Here is an 18,578-nt window from a genome sequence, read left to right on the forward strand (position 1 = left end):
CCGGACCAATCTAATTCCAAATACCTTTCATTCGATTCCCATTTTGTCATTATCTTCCAATAAACCTATTTTGGGGGATTTTTGTGGAATTTGTACTCTACTCTTGAATACCCTTCATTTATGTCCCATATTGTCCCAATCCGTCCACTTATATTTTTGACTGGGACTATTGGGGTATGGGGCAGGGTCCGCCCCCAATGCGATATCAAAAAATTATATAGCCTATTGCTCCTTCCGGACCACTCCCCACAATCTGTGAAAATTTCAAAGAAATCGGTTTAGCCTTTTTTGAGTCTATACGGAACAAACTAATTTACAAACCCACAAACAAACATACAATCAAACAATCAAACAAACGAACACAAATTCATTTTTATATATATAGATGTGAACGCCGTCATTTGGTTTAGGTGCCTATGAAATGATAGCAGCTGTTTTAAAATGTGACATTTTACACTGTAGACTTGGCAGGGTGTAGGAAATGCAAAATTTTTCCACTCTATGTAAGACACCATTACAAACGAAAATTAAATCATGTGGTAACATTTCTTTGGACAAACGAACACGAAATTTCGATTTCATTGCGGCATAACGAAAAAATGCTAACCTTTTTTTGCACAATCGAAATCACCATTAGTTTTATAGTTAATTTGGGTTATTTAATTATTTTGTCACAGATTTCGGCGACCTGGCGAGTATTTTTATGAAAATTTTTTTATGCCCTACATTACTACTGTGATACAGGGTATTATTTTTTTAGTCAATAGATGAAGCCTATTGGAAACAAGTAAAAGAGTGCAAGTTCGGCCCGGCCGAATCTTACATACCCTTCACCATGGATCGCATTTGTTGAATTCTTTGCAAGAATTGTTTGCTATTGGAGCTATATCAAGTTATAGTCAGATTCGGAACATAAATTAATTGAATGTTGAAGACCACAGTAAGAGTCAGAGGGTAATTTTCAGTCCATTCGGACAAGAATTGCGCTTCGTTGGGGCTCAAGAAGCATAGTCGGGAGATCGGTTTATATAGGTGCAGTTTCAGGATATCGATCAGATGCAGACCATTTTAGGTATGTTGTTGGTCATGGGAGAAGCCGTTGTACAAAATTTTAGCCAAATCGGATATGAACTGCACCCTCTAGAGCTTACGAAGTCAAGATCCCATATCTGTTTATATGGCAGCTATATCATGTTATGTACCGATTTGAACCATATTTGGCACAGTGTTGGAAGTCATAACAAACAAAGTCGTGCTAAATTTCATCCAAATTGGATAAGAACTGCGCCCTCTAGAGGCCTAAGACGCTATATCAGGTTATGTACCGATTTGAACCATACTTAGCAAAGTTGTTGGAAATCATAACAAAACACTTCCTGTATTTCTGCCAAATCGTAAAAGAATTGCGCTCCCTAGTGGATCAAGAAGTCAAGATTCAAGATCGGTTTATATGGCAGGTTATAGGCCGATTTGAACCAGTTGTGTGAAGGTATAACTTAATACTTAATGCAAAATTTCAGCCTAATCGGATGAGAATCGCACCCTCTAGTGGCTCAAGAAGTCAAGATCCAAGATCAGTTTATATGGCAGCTATACAAAACATGGACAGATATGGCCTATGTCCAATCCTAACCGATCTATACTGATAAGAAGTTTTTGTGCAAAATTTCAAGCGACTAGCTTAACTACATCGGACGGACATAACTAGATTGATTAAAAATGGCATGACGATCAAGAATATGGGGTTTCAAACGAATATTTCGAGGTGTTACAAACGGAATGACAAAATTGGTAAAGCCCCATCCTATGGTGGAGGGTATAAAAATCGGCTCAGACTTGGTTATAACTCCCATAAATATGTTAGCCGATTCTCTCGAAATTTGGCAGGAAATATTTTCTTATGACTCTCGACATTACTGGTGACATTACATTACTGAAATCGGTTCAGATTTGGATATAGCTCCCATATGTATATATCGCTCGATTCTCACTGTTAGAACCACTGCAACCGCATTTATTCCCAATTCTCCAAATATTTTTTTAAAAGGCTTTTTTGGACGACTACCACAATATCTAAGAAGTTTGGTCGGAATCGTATCAGATTTAGATATATCTGTCGTATATATGTTCGTCCGATTTTGAGCAATATTGCTATAATATGGTCATTGTTAACCAATTCTCTCAAAATTTGGCTGGAAAGATTTCCTTGTGACTCTCGATATTACTGATGAATTTCATAGAAATCGGTTCAGAGTTAAATATAGCTTCCGTATACATATATAACGCCCTATTTGCACACATAAAGCCGCAATTATTACAATTTTGAACACATTTGCTCGTAATGTGATGTGGATGTAATCCATCTGAAAACCTCCACCGAAGTCCATTAAATTCGGTTTAGAATTAACTGCAGCTCCCAATTTTCACTTAGAGGGTAGGTGGAGGGTATTATATAGTCGGCACCTCCCGACTTTTGCCTATCCTTACCTGTTTTGTTATCTATTGTAAAAATTTTTATTTTCTGCTAGTTTTAATTTGTGTCGAATTGGATAAACAATTTCAACAGGATATCATTTAAATCGGCCGAAAATCGTTTTTTATAGATGATGAATAATTGAGAATAATAAAAAAACTGATCTGTATGAAAAGATTTCCTAATTGACGAAGTTCTCGAAACTTTTGTCAACATTTTGGGAATTCGACTAGTCAATTTTCACCACGCTTTTTTTCCTACGTACCTTTTAAGAAAATCATTAGTCGTAAAATTGTTATATTACAAATGCATTTCCATGCGAAAATTCAAGCAAAGTAAATTAGCCATCATGTGTATTATATTATATTATAAAAATGAAAAAAGGACAACAATATCACGATTTTCGAAAAGTCTAACATCAGTCACTGTGTCAAATTTCAGCGAAATCGGATTGTAAGTGTGGCTTTTACGGGGCCAAGACTTTAAATCGGGAGATCGGTCTATATGGCAGCCATACCCAAATCTGAACCGATGTGGGCTTAATTGAAGAAGAATGTCATGGGCCTATCTTAACTCACTGTCCCAAGTTGCAGCAAAATCGGATAATTAAATGGCTTTTGTGGGCCTAAGACACGAAATCGACGGATCGGTCTATATGGGGGCTATATCAAGATATATCCGATGTAGCCAATCTTCGAACTTAACCTGGTTAGGGAAAAAAAGCATCTGTGCAAAGTTTCAGCTCAATATCTCCTTTTTTAAAGACTGTAGCGTGATTTCAACAGACAGATGGACGGATATGGCTTGATCGTCTTAGATATTTACAACGATCCGAAATATATATACATTATAGGGTCGGAAATGGATATTTCGATGTGTTGCAAACGGCACGACAAAATGAATATACCTCAATTCTTCCATTTACAAAAAATGTAAATTTTGTAATTTTTTCCCCAAATTTAAGTCTTTAGAGAAGAAGAAAGAAATTTTTGCTTATATTTTGTTTCAAAAAATCTCTAGTATTTTTTCTTGAAAAAAATTTTTTGTTTTTAGAAAGAAAATACGTTTTTAAAATTTTGTTTCTAAAACCAATTTCATTGAAATTTTGTTTAAAAAAAATTATTTAAATTCTGTTTTTAGAAAAAGTTCATCAAATTAGTGTTTTTAAAACGAATTTTTTATTCCCACCATCGAAGGATGAGGTACATTCATTTTGTCATTCCGTTTGCAATACATCAAAATATCCGTTTACGACACTTTGAAGCATATATAGACATAATCGCGTTAAAAATCTAAATGGGCTATATTGGACTATATCTTCATATCATCTTCAATTTGGCCCAGATCGCTCTAGAATTGGATATAGTAGCCATATAGACAGATTTCTCGATTTAAGGTTTTGGCCCATAAAAGGCGCATTTATTCTACGATGTCGCCAAAATCTGGCACAGTGAGTTGTGTTAGACCCTCGACATCTTTCTGCAATTTGGCCTAGATCGGTCCAGATTTGGATATAGGTGCCATATTGACAGATCTTCTGATTAAAGGTCTTGGGTTCATAAAAGGCGTATTTACTGTCCTCTTTCGCTGAAATTTGGGACAGTGAGCTGTGTTAGGCCCTTCGACAATTTTTCGCAATCTATATTGGGATATAGCGCCATAAACACCGATCTCTCGATTTATGGTTTTGGAGTTGTGTTAAGCCCCTCGACATCTTTCTGCACTTTGGATATAGCTGCCATATAGGACGATCCCTCGATTTAAAGTCTTGAGTCCATATAAGGCGCATTTATTGTTCGATGTTGGCGATATTTGGGAGTGTGAGTTGTGTTAGGCTCTTCGACATCTTTCTGCAATTTGGCTCAGATCGGTCCAGATTTGGATATAGCTGCCATTTAGAACGATCTCTCGATTTAACGTCTTAGGCCCATTAAAGTCGTATTTATCGTCCTATGGCGCCGTAATTTGTTACATTTAGTTGTTTTGGGGTTTCGATATCCTTCTTCAGTTTGACCCAGATCGGTGCATATTTGGATATAGCTGCCATATAGACCGATCTCTCGATTTAAAGTCTTGGCCCCTAAAAGGTGCATTTATAATCCGATTTCGCTGAAATTTTACACAGTGACTTACGTTAGGCTTTTCGACATCCGTGTCGTATATGGTTTTGTAGTTGGATATTGCTACCAAATATACCAATATTTTGTTCTACAAAATTGAGCAAGGACATTTACTTATTAGACCACTCAATGTCAAAATATAGCGCCTACATTCAAATATGATCCAATCTGCACTATATTCGGGGTGAATGTCAAGGGGTTTAACGTAGCTTACTCTACTTAATATATTCTAAATCGGGGATAAAAAAGATATTTATTGGTTAAATACCTTCATGCGAGAGATCTGTATATATGTGGGTCACACCCAAAAATGTAAAATCTAAATCATCTTTTATTAGCCTTAGACCTTAAATTGAGATATCGGTCTATACTGGGGCTATATTAAGATGTCAAGTATCTTAACACAATATCAGGAATATCGGGTAATAAATGCAGCTTTTGTGAGCCTAAGACCATAAATCGGACGATTAGACTATAAAGATATCAATTCACCTGAGCCATATTTTGCACGGACGTCGGAAATATTAACACAAATCATTGTCCCAAATTTCAGCGAAATCGGGTAATAAATGTGGCTTTTATGGTCCTTAGATCGGGAGCCCGGTCTATATGGGGGTTATATTAAGATACAGACCGATGTGAACCACATTCGGCACAGATATCGACGATCTTAACACCTATCAATCCGCCAAATTTCAGCCCAATCGAATAATATATACAGCTTTTATGCGCCTAAGACCATTAATCGGGAGATCGGCTTATGTTTAGGCTTTATCAATATACCATGCGATGTCTTTGAACTTAACCTGGCTCTTGCTCTCTTCTCTGCACTTGCTCGTATGTGGGGAATTTCCAAACATCGTGAACAATTTCCAAACTGAGCAATTCGTAAACTCCCAAAATTAGAGTGATTACATAATTGAGCGCACGTACGAGAATTTGATTAAGCTTACGGCACCCGCGGTACTTTCCATCTCGAAATATGGTTTTTTCAGTTGAGCCCGCCGATAGCCCCAATCGTTTTTATCAAGCCTGGGGTTATAGTAAATGTGACTTATTTTCGGGAAAAATATTTTGGAAACAGCTTTAAAGCCGTGGGAATGCAAACATTTCGGTCGTAGACCTCAGATGCCCAGCCCTGTACGGTAGCTTTGATGGCGGCTCACACATATTCTCATTGTCTTTGTTTCAGTCGTTGTTGAGACAGCAACGAATGGACATGCGCGGGAGTGTACGCATCTTTTTTCTGTTTTTATTTTGAAAGCAATGATTAATATTGATTAAAGGTTTGGAAGGTACAAACAAGAATTAAAACTTTCTTATTTTATACTAGCTGACCCGGGCCCGCACCGCTGCTCCTTTTTTTACTTTATATGGAATAAAATTTTCCTTTGAATATATATTTTCGACAATTAAAGAACTTTTAGTGAAATACCATGCTTCGAAAATAGTATATCCTTTGACTAATAGTTTAACAACGTAAGTGCCTTTATCTGAATCCCATATGATCTTTATTGGTCAACGAATTTAAGTTTGGATGTAAGGTTTACTCCATTCTTAAAATACTTCACTTCTGCCCGATATTCTCATGATGTCTGATTTAGGGGTGTTTTCGGGGTTGAGGTGGTCCCCCAAACACTTGGCTCTGAAAAAATATCAGCATCGTGCTCTTCTCTCAAATACCATTTATTTAAACCCCATATTGCCATTGGCTTAAGAGGAGTTTACAGGATGAGGCGTCCTCCCAACACATGTCCCCAAAATAGGTTATCAAATTCGTTTTCTAATCTCAAATACCTTTTATTTGATCCACATATTGACATGGTCGAAAAATGTTTACCCTTTGGGTGGTGTTTTGGGAAATACCAAACACATTTATACCATTCATTTAAACTCCTTATTGAAAAAGTCAGCAAATATGTCCGGTTTGGGTTTGGGGTATTGGTCCTAAAAACTATCAATATCGAGCTCCAGTGTCTTGACTGTCCACTGTCCTATTTGGGGTTGTTATGATGTTGGGACGTGACCTAGACAGTTGGTCCCGAATACTGATATCAAAATCATGGTCTTCTCCCAAATACCTTTCATTTGAGCCCCATTTTTTCATAGCCGGCAAACATGACCGTTTTGGGGGATGTTTTGGTGACTTCGTTCTAAAAATATGTATCAGATTCGTATTCTACTCTAAAATACTGCTTATTACAGCCCCATATTGGAATGGTCAGCAAATACGTCCTATATGGGTGGTGTTATTGGGGTGGGGTGCCCATACACACTTTTTCCCGTATAATGATATAAGACTCGTACTTTATTCCCAAAGACCTCTCATTTGAGTCCCACATTGCCATTGGAGGGTGGGGCTTTCCCCCTAGGTACCCCATCCGAAATTTGGATGCCTAAGTTTTAATTTTAGGTTGCTATAAGAGAGCAAACAAAATTTCGCTTAAATCGCATCACCCACCAACGAGTTCTGGCGTTTCTGAAAATTAGGGTAAGGGGGATGGTCCGCCCCCCTTCAGATAATAAAAAATTTAGTACCCTATTTGCACCAAGGGATCATTATGCACCATTTGTGAATATTTCAAGAATATCGGTTCAGCCCTTTTTAAGTCTATAAGTAAAACACAAACAAATATACAAACAAACACAAATTGAATTTTATACCCTCCACCATAGGATGGGGGCATACTAATTTCGTCATTATGTTTGTAACAGCTCGAAATATGCGTCTAAGACCCCATAAAGTATATATATTCTTGATCGTCATGTCATTTGAATTCGATCTAGCCATGTCCGGCCGTCTTTCCGTCCGTCCGTCTGTCTGTCGAAAGCACGAAGGACGCTTAAAATTTTGCATACTTTTTATTAGTGTAGGTTGGCTGGTATTATAAATGGGCCAAATCGGTCCATGTTTTGATACAGCTGCCATATAAACCGATCTTGGGTCTTGACTTTTTTAGCCTCTAGAGGGCGCAATTCTTAACCGATTTTATTAAAATTTTGCACGTAGTGTTTTGGTAGTACTTCCAACAACATAATCTGGTATAACTGTCATATAAACCGATCTTGGATCTTGAGTTCTTGAGGCAATAGCACTCGCAGTTCTCATCCGATTTAGCTGAAATTTTGCATGAGGTGTTTTATTATGACTTCCAATAACTGTTTTTAGTATGGCGTTGTTGAGATGGAACAGCTGAAGTCTACTTGGAGGAGAAATGAGACATCACATGAGCCGAAAACAATTCAAAATCTCAAATGGTTAGAGTAGATGAGACTTGGTTGCTCCAGTGCAATATGGAAGACAAGAAATAGGAAAATTGAAACGAATTAGGATTGGATTGATTTAAGGGGATTTATTTTCGTAGTCTTACCAGTACAACGGTTGCAAGTGAACAAGAAGGTATGCTAACGAAATTCTATCGGAAGTCGTCTTAGTACGATTGTCAAAATTATTCGTTAAGTTGTTGCTACAGCCGTTGTAGCATAAACTTGTGGCAACGTCTTAGATATATTAATTGTATTTGGGGATTTTTTTTGAACGAAGTTTTAGGGATTTAGGTATGAGGATTTGTTTATGGTATTTTGGCATAAACATGCCGCCCGCCTTGCAGTACGGCTGCAATAAAAAATGAGGCTACAATCGTACTTCAGATGCTTCCTATCATATTATAATTTTCTATTTGTAAAAAAATTCAGTTATGCTTTAAATTCAAAAATTCATATTCAATTCAAGGATATTTCATTAAAGTGCTTATGAGACTAGGTAATATAAATATGAATATATATATATATATATATATATATATATATATATATATATATATGTATATATAGATAAATTTTCAGTTGGTAGTTTACATGTTCTTATTTGTACTTCCAATGATAGTGCGAAAAATGTGTAATATTTGGATAAATTGGCGTATCGGATAGAAATTCATAGGAAATTATTTGGAGCAAAGACCATAGATAGACCACCCAAAGATGGTATTCTGTGCCGTTGGGAGTCCCGACCGACAAAGAATTCCTTCGCTTAATATTTTGGCGTATATGTCGACACCGAATATGATGTCTATTGGAGCTGGTTTGAAGAATTCAACATCAGCCAATATGAAGTTATGGAATTTCTGTCTTATGGATTTGGATATGGAGTTACTTGGGGTGGATATGGTCACTCTATTGGTCATTTTGAGGACTGTTTTGATGCTCACATTTTCGTCGTGAATGGATAACAACGTTATTGGACAAATGGTTTCTTCATCTAGTGCTAGTGTCATCAAATTAAGCTTATCTACAGTTTTTGAAGAGATACAGCTTGTTCTTGCACCAGAATCCAATAAACATCTCACAATGCTTCTTCCGTTTTTCGTATCGACCTTGGCAATGATGGTTGGTAGCAGCGTAATAGCATCTTGTTTGAGTATGGATGTCAAAGATGTCTCATTGGTAGATGTGGAGGATTGCGAGGTGCCTTTTGCCTGCGTGTCGCAAGCCATCTTAGATGTGGACGGCTTTGTAGTAGGCGTATCTGGTAAAGGTTTTCTGGCCTGAATTCTAGGATGAGCATGAAGAAGAGTGTGGTGGTTTTTATGGCAAATCCTGCAACCGGTCTTCGTGAAGCAGGCCCCATCTGAGTGGCTGTGAGCCAAACAATTTTCACAATAACCATATTTCTTCACGATGTCTCTTCTTTGCGTTATATTAAGGCCAAGGAAACGTCGGCATTTTCTTAGAGCATGTGGATGGCGGCAGATTCTGCACATAAACTGTCGATTTCCTTTGAACTTATCTTGTTTATTTTTCTTTCCGTTATTGCGCATAATGAACTATAAGGTATGTGTAGATATAATTTCTGGTAAGTTGAATCCTTGAAATCGGAGTAGGAAGAGCGTAAAGTGATCTTAAGTGCTTTCCGATGGAAGGATAACCAATTTTGTAATCGGTCTTGTAATAACGCCCTTTTCAGTGACTACATCGGCAACGCGGACTCTACGATCGCTACCAAAATATATCTTCGAAATCCTGCCTAGACGCCAAGTGTTTGGCGGTGTGTTTTCGTCTCTTACGACTACCAACATGTTTTCTTCTAAATTCTCTGTCGGCCGTTGCCACTTGTGGCGTTTATGAAGCTCTTTTAAATACTCATCTTTCCATCGGGCACAAAAGTGCTGATGAATTGATTGGAGTCTCTGCCAACGATTTAGCAAAGACATAGGAGCTTCACGAACATTCGGATCTATAGGTGCCAAAATGGGCGAACCTATAAGAAAGTGTCCTGGCGTAAGAGCGTCAAAGTCGGATGGACTTTGGGACATAGGCGACAGTGGACGAGAATTGAGGCAAGATTCTATTTTGGACAAAAGCGTTTGGAATTCCTCGAAAGTGTATTTTACGTTTCCAGCAACTTTCCGGAAGTGAAGTTTAAAACTTTTTACTCCAGCTTCCCAAAGGCCTCCCATATGGGGGGCCCCAGGTGGAATAAAATGCCAGGATATATTCTGGTGGGCATAGCCCGATAGGATTGCTTCTTGGGAAGATCGGATAAATTCCTTAGCCAAGGATCTCGAGGCGCCAACAAACGTTGTGCCGTTATCAGAATGAATGTGTAAGGGACATCCCCTACGAGCAATGAAACGACTGAAGGCAGCTAGAAAGGCAGATGTGGAGAGGTCTGAAGTGGCTTCAAGGTGTATTGCCTTGGTGGAAAAGCAGACAAACACACATACATAACCCTTGGTCATGCGGCAACCTCTTCCTCCATAATATTTAATGTCGAATGGTCCGGCAAAGTCCAGGCCTGTGTGAACAAATGGACGTGAAATTTCAGCTCTCTCTGGAGGGAGAGCTGACATGAGTTGGGTCTGACATCTACGCCTATAGAGGATACAAGGCTTACATTTGTTTATAACCGTCTTTATCAAGTTCTTAACTTTTGGAATCCAATACTGCATACGGATCAACCTTAGAACCAGTTGATTGCCGCCATGGAGGGAAATTTCGTGGACAAAACGAACCAATAGACGGGAGAATTGACAATTATATGGCAGTATAACCGGATGTCTTTCATTATACGTTAAGAATGGAGAAGAAGTAAGCCGACCACAAATCCGTAAAACACCTTCAGAATCGCAAAATGGATTTAAATTCAAAAGCGAACTTGATTTCAAAATGGGATTTTTTAATGACAAGGACAAGTATTCCCTTGGATAGAATGCCTTCTGACTCATGGCAATCAATCGGTCCCGAGTCATTGTTACCTCGGAATTTGATAAAACTCTGGAATCAGCACGAAAATCTGAGCGGTACTTCGAGTGTGTCCTAAAATAAAAACGGTATATGTATGACACGACTCGTAAGGCTCTAGAGAAAGAAGAAAATCTGTCTAGAATATCCTCAAAGTGGTTAAAATAGGTAAAATTAACCTTCAGAGATTTCCTCTCGATCTCAATAATCTCTGAGGGCACATGGCCCGTCACGGGCCATGAATCGCATGATTCCATCAGCCACTGCGGCCCCTTCCACCATACTCGGCTTTCAAGCAGATCCCTAGGATATACACCCCTGCTTGCCAAATCGGCTGGGTTACATTCGGAGGTCACATGACTCCAATTGGAAGGACTAATAACCTCGACAATTTTGGATACCCGATTGGCCACAAACGTCGCCCAATAGCATGGAGGTTTGGACAGCCACGAAAGCACGATTGTGGAGTCCGTCCAACAGTATATAGAATACGAATCGACATTCAACTGGGGTATAATGCCGTCAATCATATCGGCGAGTAATGCTGCACCACACAATTCTAAGCGTGGGATAGAAAGGGTTTTGATTGGCGCAACTCTGGTCTTGGATAACACCAGATTGGTGGCAATGGAATCGTTCACCTCAATACGAACGTAAAGAACAGCTGCATATGCCTTTTCAGAGGCATCGCAGAACCCATGGAATTGGATCTTAGAATTCGGAATATATTGGAACCACCGAGGAACTCTTATCTGGTTGATTAACAGATAATTGTCCTGAAACAACCTCCATTGGGACAGAGTCGATGGAGAAATAATTTCGTCCCAGTCAGTCTTTTCCATCCAGATTTGTTGCATAATTATTTTTGCAATAATAATGCATGGCGAAAGCCATCCTGCTGGGTCGAAAAGTTTGGAGATTTGGGATAGAACCTCGCGTTTAGAAAAGGCATTTGTAGCCGGAAATGGCTGTATGGAAAAGTAAAAACAGTCAGACATCGCATTCCAGCGAATGCCCAACGTCTTGGCGGTGCTCCGATCATCAAACTGAAGGAAATCATCGCGTAGTAGATCCTCGGAAGGAATGTCGGATAAAATGTCTCTGGAATTCGAGGTCCACTTTCGCATCTGAAAACCTGCTGATTTCAAAGCCTGAACAAGCTGAAGCCGTGCGCCAATAGCATCTGAAACCGAATGTGCTCCTACCAAAGCATCATCCACGTACATTGAATTGCGAAGTATATCGCTTGCGAGAGGATAAATGGATTGAACGTCTTCTGCTAATTGCAGAAGCGTTCGGATTGCCAAATAAGGGGCACAGTTAACACCGAATGTAACTGTCCTAAGCTCATAATCCTGGATAGGTAGATCTGGACTTCTCCGGAAAAGAATACGTTGAAATGAAGCGTGCGATGGATTCACAAGAATCTGGCGATACATCTTCGAGATGTCGCCATTGAATACAAATTGAAAAAATCTCCATTTCAAAATCAGGATAGTAAGATCCTTCTGTAGAACCGGCCCCGGATATAGAACGTCATTAAGACTCGTCCCATTGGAAGTGGAGGATGAAGCATTAAATACGACTCTCACCTTCGTAGTCGTACTTTCTGGTTTTATAACCGCATGGTGGGGAAGATAATAAAACCTTGTGGAATCCCTAGAACAGGGAGGGGGAACCATCCTCATATGATCAAGGCGAACATATTCTTCAAGGACATCGTCATATTCCGCCTTGAACTCGGGAGTTCGAAGAAGCCGGGCTTCATTCTTATAAAATTGTGCCATGGAACCATTTCTGGATTCCCCAATGTGGACCTTACTCGGAAATTCCTCCTTAAAGGGAAGAGAAACCACGTATCGACCATCGTCAGAACGTGTGGTGGTACGAAGGAATAGATCCTCACAAAATTGATCCGAGGGAGACAAGAATCTCCTCCGGGGAAGTTCCTCCACCTCCCAAAAACGTGAAATCTCTTTATCTAAAGAGATTTCACAGAAATACGAAACAATAGTGGAAAAGGAGCCCGTTGACTGGACAGGTACCGGACCTGTGAGAATCCAGCCAAACACTGTCTCCTGTGCCATCAAGGAGCCACAAACCGGACTCCGAATTCCTGATAGCATTATCGAAGGAAGCAGATCTCCACCCAATAACAAGTCCACCTTAGAACTCCGGAAGAAATATGGGTCTGCAAGAGGAATATCAGGAAGGGAAGAAAGTAGTCCCGGATCCAAAGTCCTTGATGGTAGACCACCCGCTAGGTGGGGCACTACCAAAGCCGACGCCGATAGCTCGAACTCACCGTTTAAAGTAGAACGTAGAGTAAACGTACATTCTTTTCGCACAGACGCTGAAATGGAGTTATTCAAGCCAGAAATCTGGGCACTTGTGCGCCTGAACGGAAGTCCCATAACATTAAAAAGTCTCTCGGATATGAGAGTGCCCTCAGAACCCGAATCGACCAAAGCCCTCGCGGCGAACTCCAGACCCCCATGGCATACAGTAACCAGGGCCGTGCCCAATAAAACACCCCTAGAATTCGATGAAAAACATGACTGGATGATATTACCTGAAGAAGATTCAGTGGACTGTATTGAATTCGAAGTGCCTGGCTGGGATGAGTTACTAGGACTTGGAGGTGGGGTTGAACTATGTGTGGATGAATTCGAAGGCAAACCCTCCTTATGGAGGAGTGTGTTGTGCTTCTTATTGCACTTGTAGCAGGAGAATTTGCTAGTGCAATTTCTAAGGGTATGGACCTTCGAAAAACAATTTATGCATAAATTATTTTTCTTTATCGCATCGTATCTCTGACTCTGAGACATCTGCAAGAACTTCGGACATTTGCGAATGACGTGGGACTCTTTGGGGCAAAGATGACATTTGCCAGTACCGACCTTAGTTTGAAATGCACAGACATTACCACCATTTCGCACCCCAGTGGGCCTTGAAGGCCCTCTCTGATTCTGCCTAGAAGTAGAAGCAACCGAATCAGATTGTCGCCTTATCTCAGACACGGATTCAAGTGTCCTATGTCGGTCCGTCAGAAACTTATCCAATTTTGACCACTTCGGAATTATGGTCTTATCACATAAGGTCTGCTCCCACAATGTAAGTGTCGAGTTAGGTAAGCAATTGGAACATATGAAAATGAATATTGCATCCCACTCCTCCACCTCTACCTCGTAGAGTCTCAACAATTCGATGCAAGAATTAATATCCCTCTGCAAAGCCTTGAGTGCCACTGCCGTTTCATCCGTAATGACAGTAAGTCCGAAAAGTCTCTTCAATTGAATATTTATTAGGACCCTCCTGTTCTCGTATCGCGAACAGAGGTTTGCCCATGCCACCTTGAAATTCTCATTCGTCAGAGGCACTTTACCCACAATGTCGTTCGCTTCACCCCTCGTCTTCTGGCTCAAGTGAAAAAGTCTCTCCACTGAACTCAACCTTGGATTTCTAATACAAACTGCCTCGAATATATCCCGGAAAGTGGGCCACGATGAGTAATTACCATCGAAAATGGGAATTTCACATGGCGGCAGCTTGAAACCAAAACCTGACGTCGTCTCCGATCTAGGAGCCTGAATTGGGGCAGAGAGCTCTTCGATAAGCTCACGGAGTCGTGTATTACAACGACAGTAAGTGACATAGGCACTGGTATATTTGTGTCGCACGGTACCCAATTCCAAATCATCCGTCTTACCCTCATCGTCTTCCTGTTCCTCACTAGCCATATCAGACAGACATTGCTCATATGAATACCTGAGCCTCTCCCAAATTGAGGTCAACTCTTCCTTGTGAACCTCTAGCGAATGAACAGATGTCATAGGGAAGTCCTTGTCATTCAAGCTCGCCTCGAAGACGACAAGGTTATCAGCCAACCGGATAAATTTGTCCAATGACATATTGAACCCGAACTGCGTATGCAAATTTGGAAAGTGTAATTATCGGACAGAATCAATTATGGAAATTTAAATCTTTAGCGAATACTGGCACAAGGCAATAAATTTAGCAAATTCCTCAAAGTACTTCTAGAAGCTGCTGTCCTGCCAATATTAGCAACACTGGACACACTATATACTCAAAAGATTAGATAATTTAACGATAAAAGAAGCATACAGCAAAAATAAATATTCGATTTTAAACTAGATAAATATTTAATGGAAATTTGGGTTTATAGCACGAAAAATTTAAGTTAAAAAGTTAGAAAGCTGAGAAGATTCAATTCAGAATATATTGAAAAACTGAGAAAATAATTTCAACCGAGTGAAGAAAAATAGTTATTTAAACAACAAATACAAATGGAAAAATATTTTAGAAATTTCAGTCTCTTGAAATGTATCGAATTTTAATAAAATATATGACATAATAAAATGCTTCGGAACGAACTCACTTTTAGCAATAGCAATCAATAAAAAATGTAGATAAAAAAACAAAAAATATAAAAAATAAATAAAATTTAAAGAAATATATGATATTATATTTAAAAAATAACTCAAAGGATTCAGCTATCGAAAACTTTCAGGTATATAGCGCTGAAATCGTATATTCCGTCTCTATACTTTCACAGGGTTCGCTGGGATTACGTGCTAAATTCATAAAATTCCAATTGAGGTGAAAGCAAGCAAACAGCTGACGAGGTCGTTGACCTATCTTTTCTTTTCTTCCCTATTCAGAGAACCAGGGAAACAAAATGGGACTAAATAGAACACCAAACTCTTTCTCTCTCTCGGCAAGGTACACGGCTGCGGCAAACAGAGAGTTAGCTCCATAAGGTGGGGGCGTCAACAAATTAAATGAGACGAGATAAATTGAGTGAGACCACCCGCATGCAAAAGAAGGCAGGGATGCCAAATAACTTTTCTTCTTAAATCGTTCACGGATTGTGCAAATTCGATGGGAAATGGACAACTTCGAGTTTATATACTAGAACGAAAATAGCAAATTGTACTACGGGGTCTCTAACCATTCAATCTGTGTCTCAGGGCATTTCCCCAGTAAAGAACAGTTTTGATGTCAATCTAATAAAAATCCTCTAAGACCAACGCAAGTGCATGTCACGGAGTTTTTTTTTTTTTTTTTACAATGAACCCAAAGAAGATCTCACAGCCTCGCATAAAAAATATCTTCCAACGTTCCTCAGGATAATAAATTAATAGGTGTCAATAAGATATTTCGGCAACTCTATCAGAATACCGCATACAAAAAATCAGTAGAGCAACCGAAGTGAGTGGGGGGCGAGGTTATGTCGACAAAAAATGGGGAGACATAAAAGAGCCGCTTACACACTTGTAACTAGGAACCTGTTCCAACACTCCCACTGCTATGATCACTCAAGAGAACATGTAAGTAAAAGGTAGAAGATATGTACCTTCGATTACACTCAAAGAGAAGGTCGATTCTCATAGCATAATAATATACGAGTGGGAAGCATTACAACAGCAATCTATTGTGCTGGGATGTTTTAACATCGATCCCCGCACTCTTGGTGGATAACACATGTATAGTAAAGAAACAAAAGAAACCGCATTTAATGGACGGACGGACGGTGCTAATACTATCCCCTTATGGCGAATTTGAAGGGAACTCTTTGACTGTTGTATCACACGTGGTTTTTTTTCAAAGGGAATTATATTAACCAAAAAAAATATGAAAAAACTCACTGTAGATCTTGGACACCACTATCCACTTGTTTCTATATGCCTTTTAATGGGTATTCCCTCTTTAATGTTGGAGTTTAATTATGCGTTGGGCAGCAAATTAATTTATATTTCCTTGGTTATTTCCACTCGAGCTTATAGTTATAGCTGGACCAAACGGAACTGTCGTTGGATCATCATATATGGACAGGAATATATGTGTTTTGGCTGGTATTCGATTTATTGGAACTTGTAGTATTTTTGGCGCGCTTTTTCACCAAATTAACGCAAAATAATTTTGCCGTAAAAACACTTGTTAAAGATCACTTTCGCACTATATTCGCAACTGAATGGGAGTACAATAAGAAATGTAAACTAACCTGTTGAGATGATGAGTAGTGTAGAGATTTGGATTGGAGTAGGAAATCCCAGTGAGTGTCTCCCAAGAGCAAATGTCTCCAAATATCCATAGGTCACTGGTTCATATCCGGTTCGAAGGACCAACTGTTGAGATGGAACAGCTGAAGTCTACTTGGAGGAGAAATGAGACATCACATGAGCCGAAAACAATTCAAAATCTCAAATGGTTAGAGTAGATGAGACTTGGTTGCTCCAGTGCAATATGGAAGACAAGAAATAGGAAAATTGAAACGAATTAGGATTGGATTGATTTAAGGGGATTTATTTTCGTAGTCTTACCAGTACAACGGTTGCAAGTGAACAAGAAGGTATGCTAACGAAATTCTATCGGAAGTCGTCTTAGTACGATTGTCAAAATTATTCGTTAAGTTGTTGCTACAGCCGTTGTAGCATAAACTTGTGGCAACGTCTTAGATATATTAATTGTATTTGGGGATTTTTTTTGAACGAAGTTTTAGGGATTTAGGTATGAGGATTTGTTTATGGTATTTTGGCATAAACAGGCGTAAATCGGTATAGAACCTGATATAGCTGCCATATATACCGATGTGGGATCTTGATTTCTTGAACCTCTAGGGGGCGCAATTCTCATCCGATTTGGCTGAAATTTTGTACAAAGGCTCCTCTCATGACTTCCAACATACATGTCCAATATGGTCAGAATGGGTCAATAGCTTGACACAGCTCCCATATAAACCTATCTCCCGGTTTTGCTTCTTGAGCCCCTACAAGGCGCAATTCTAATCCGAATGAACTGAAATATTACATACTGACTTCTACAATGTTCAGCATTCATTTATGGTACGAATCGGATAATAACTTGATATAGCTCCAATAGCATAATAGTTTTTATTCAATATTCTATGTTTGTCTAAAAAAGAGATAGCGCGTATAGAACTGCGATCTATGGTGGAGGGTATATAAGATTCGGCCCGACCGAACTTGACAAGCGTTTACTTGTTACATATAAGATTTATTTTAGCAAAATATATATCAATCAGTCCAAACAAGTAAAAGCGCGCTAAGTTCGGCCGGGCCGAATTTTATATACACCATGGATCGCATTTGTCGAGTTCTTTTCCCGGCATCTCTTCCTAGGCAAAAAAAGGATATAAGAAAAGATTTGCTCTGCTATTAGAGCGATATCAAGATAAGAATTGCGCTCTTTGGGAGTTCAAGAATTGAAATAGAGAGATTGATTTATATGGGAGCTGTATCGGGCTATAGACCGATTCAGACCATAATAAACACGTATGTTGGTGGTTATAAGAGGATCCGTCGTACAAAATTTCAGGCATATCGGATAATAATTGCGATCTCTAGGGGTCAAGATCGGTTTATATGGCAGCTATATCAGGTTATAAACCGATTTCAACCTTATTTGACACAGTTGTTGAAAGTAAGAATAAAAAAGGTCATGCAAAATTTCAGCCAAATCGGATAGGAATTGCGCCCTCTAGAAGCTCAAGAAGTCAAGTCCCCAGCTCTGTTCATATGACAGCTATATCAGGTTATGAGCCGATTTGAACCATACTTGGCACAGTTGTTCGATATCATAACAAAATTCATTCAAATTGGATAAGAATTGCGCACTCTAAAGGCTCAAATAGTCAAGACCCCAGATCGGTTAATATGCCAGCTATATCAGGTTATGGACCGATTTGAACCATACTGGGCACA

The 18,578-nt window shown here is 39.3% G+C and overlaps 2 protein-coding genes across 2 annotated transcripts; both read right to left on the reverse strand.

Moving 5' to 3' along the window:
• Positions 1-8,465: 8,465 nt before the first annotated feature.
• LOC131994149 (uncharacterized) lies at positions 8,466-16,926 on the reverse strand. The gene is made up of 2 exons (XM_059360547.1): positions 16,859-16,926; positions 8,466-9,416 (listed from the first exon to the last, which is right to left on the reverse strand). Exon 2 carries the CDS (start codon positions 9,408-9,410, stop codon positions 8,538-8,540), a length of 873 nt encoding a protein of 290 aa, XP_059216530.1. The 5' UTR covers positions 9,411-9,416; positions 16,859-16,926; the 3' UTR covers positions 8,466-8,537.
• On the reverse strand, positions 9,492-14,573 carry LOC131996345 (uncharacterized). Its single transcript, XM_059365947.1, has one exon. The coding sequence runs from the start codon at positions 14,571-14,573 to the stop codon at positions 9,492-9,494; it is 5,082 nt and encodes a 1,693-aa protein (XP_059221930.1).
• Positions 16,927-18,578: the final 1,652 nt, after the last annotated feature.

The sequence above is a fragment of the Stomoxys calcitrans genome, chromosome 1, assembly GCF_963082655.1.
Source record: "Stomoxys calcitrans chromosome 1, idStoCalc2.1, whole genome shotgun sequence".
NCBI classification, from domain to species: Eukaryota; Metazoa; Arthropoda; class Insecta; order Diptera; family Muscidae; genus Stomoxys; species Stomoxys calcitrans.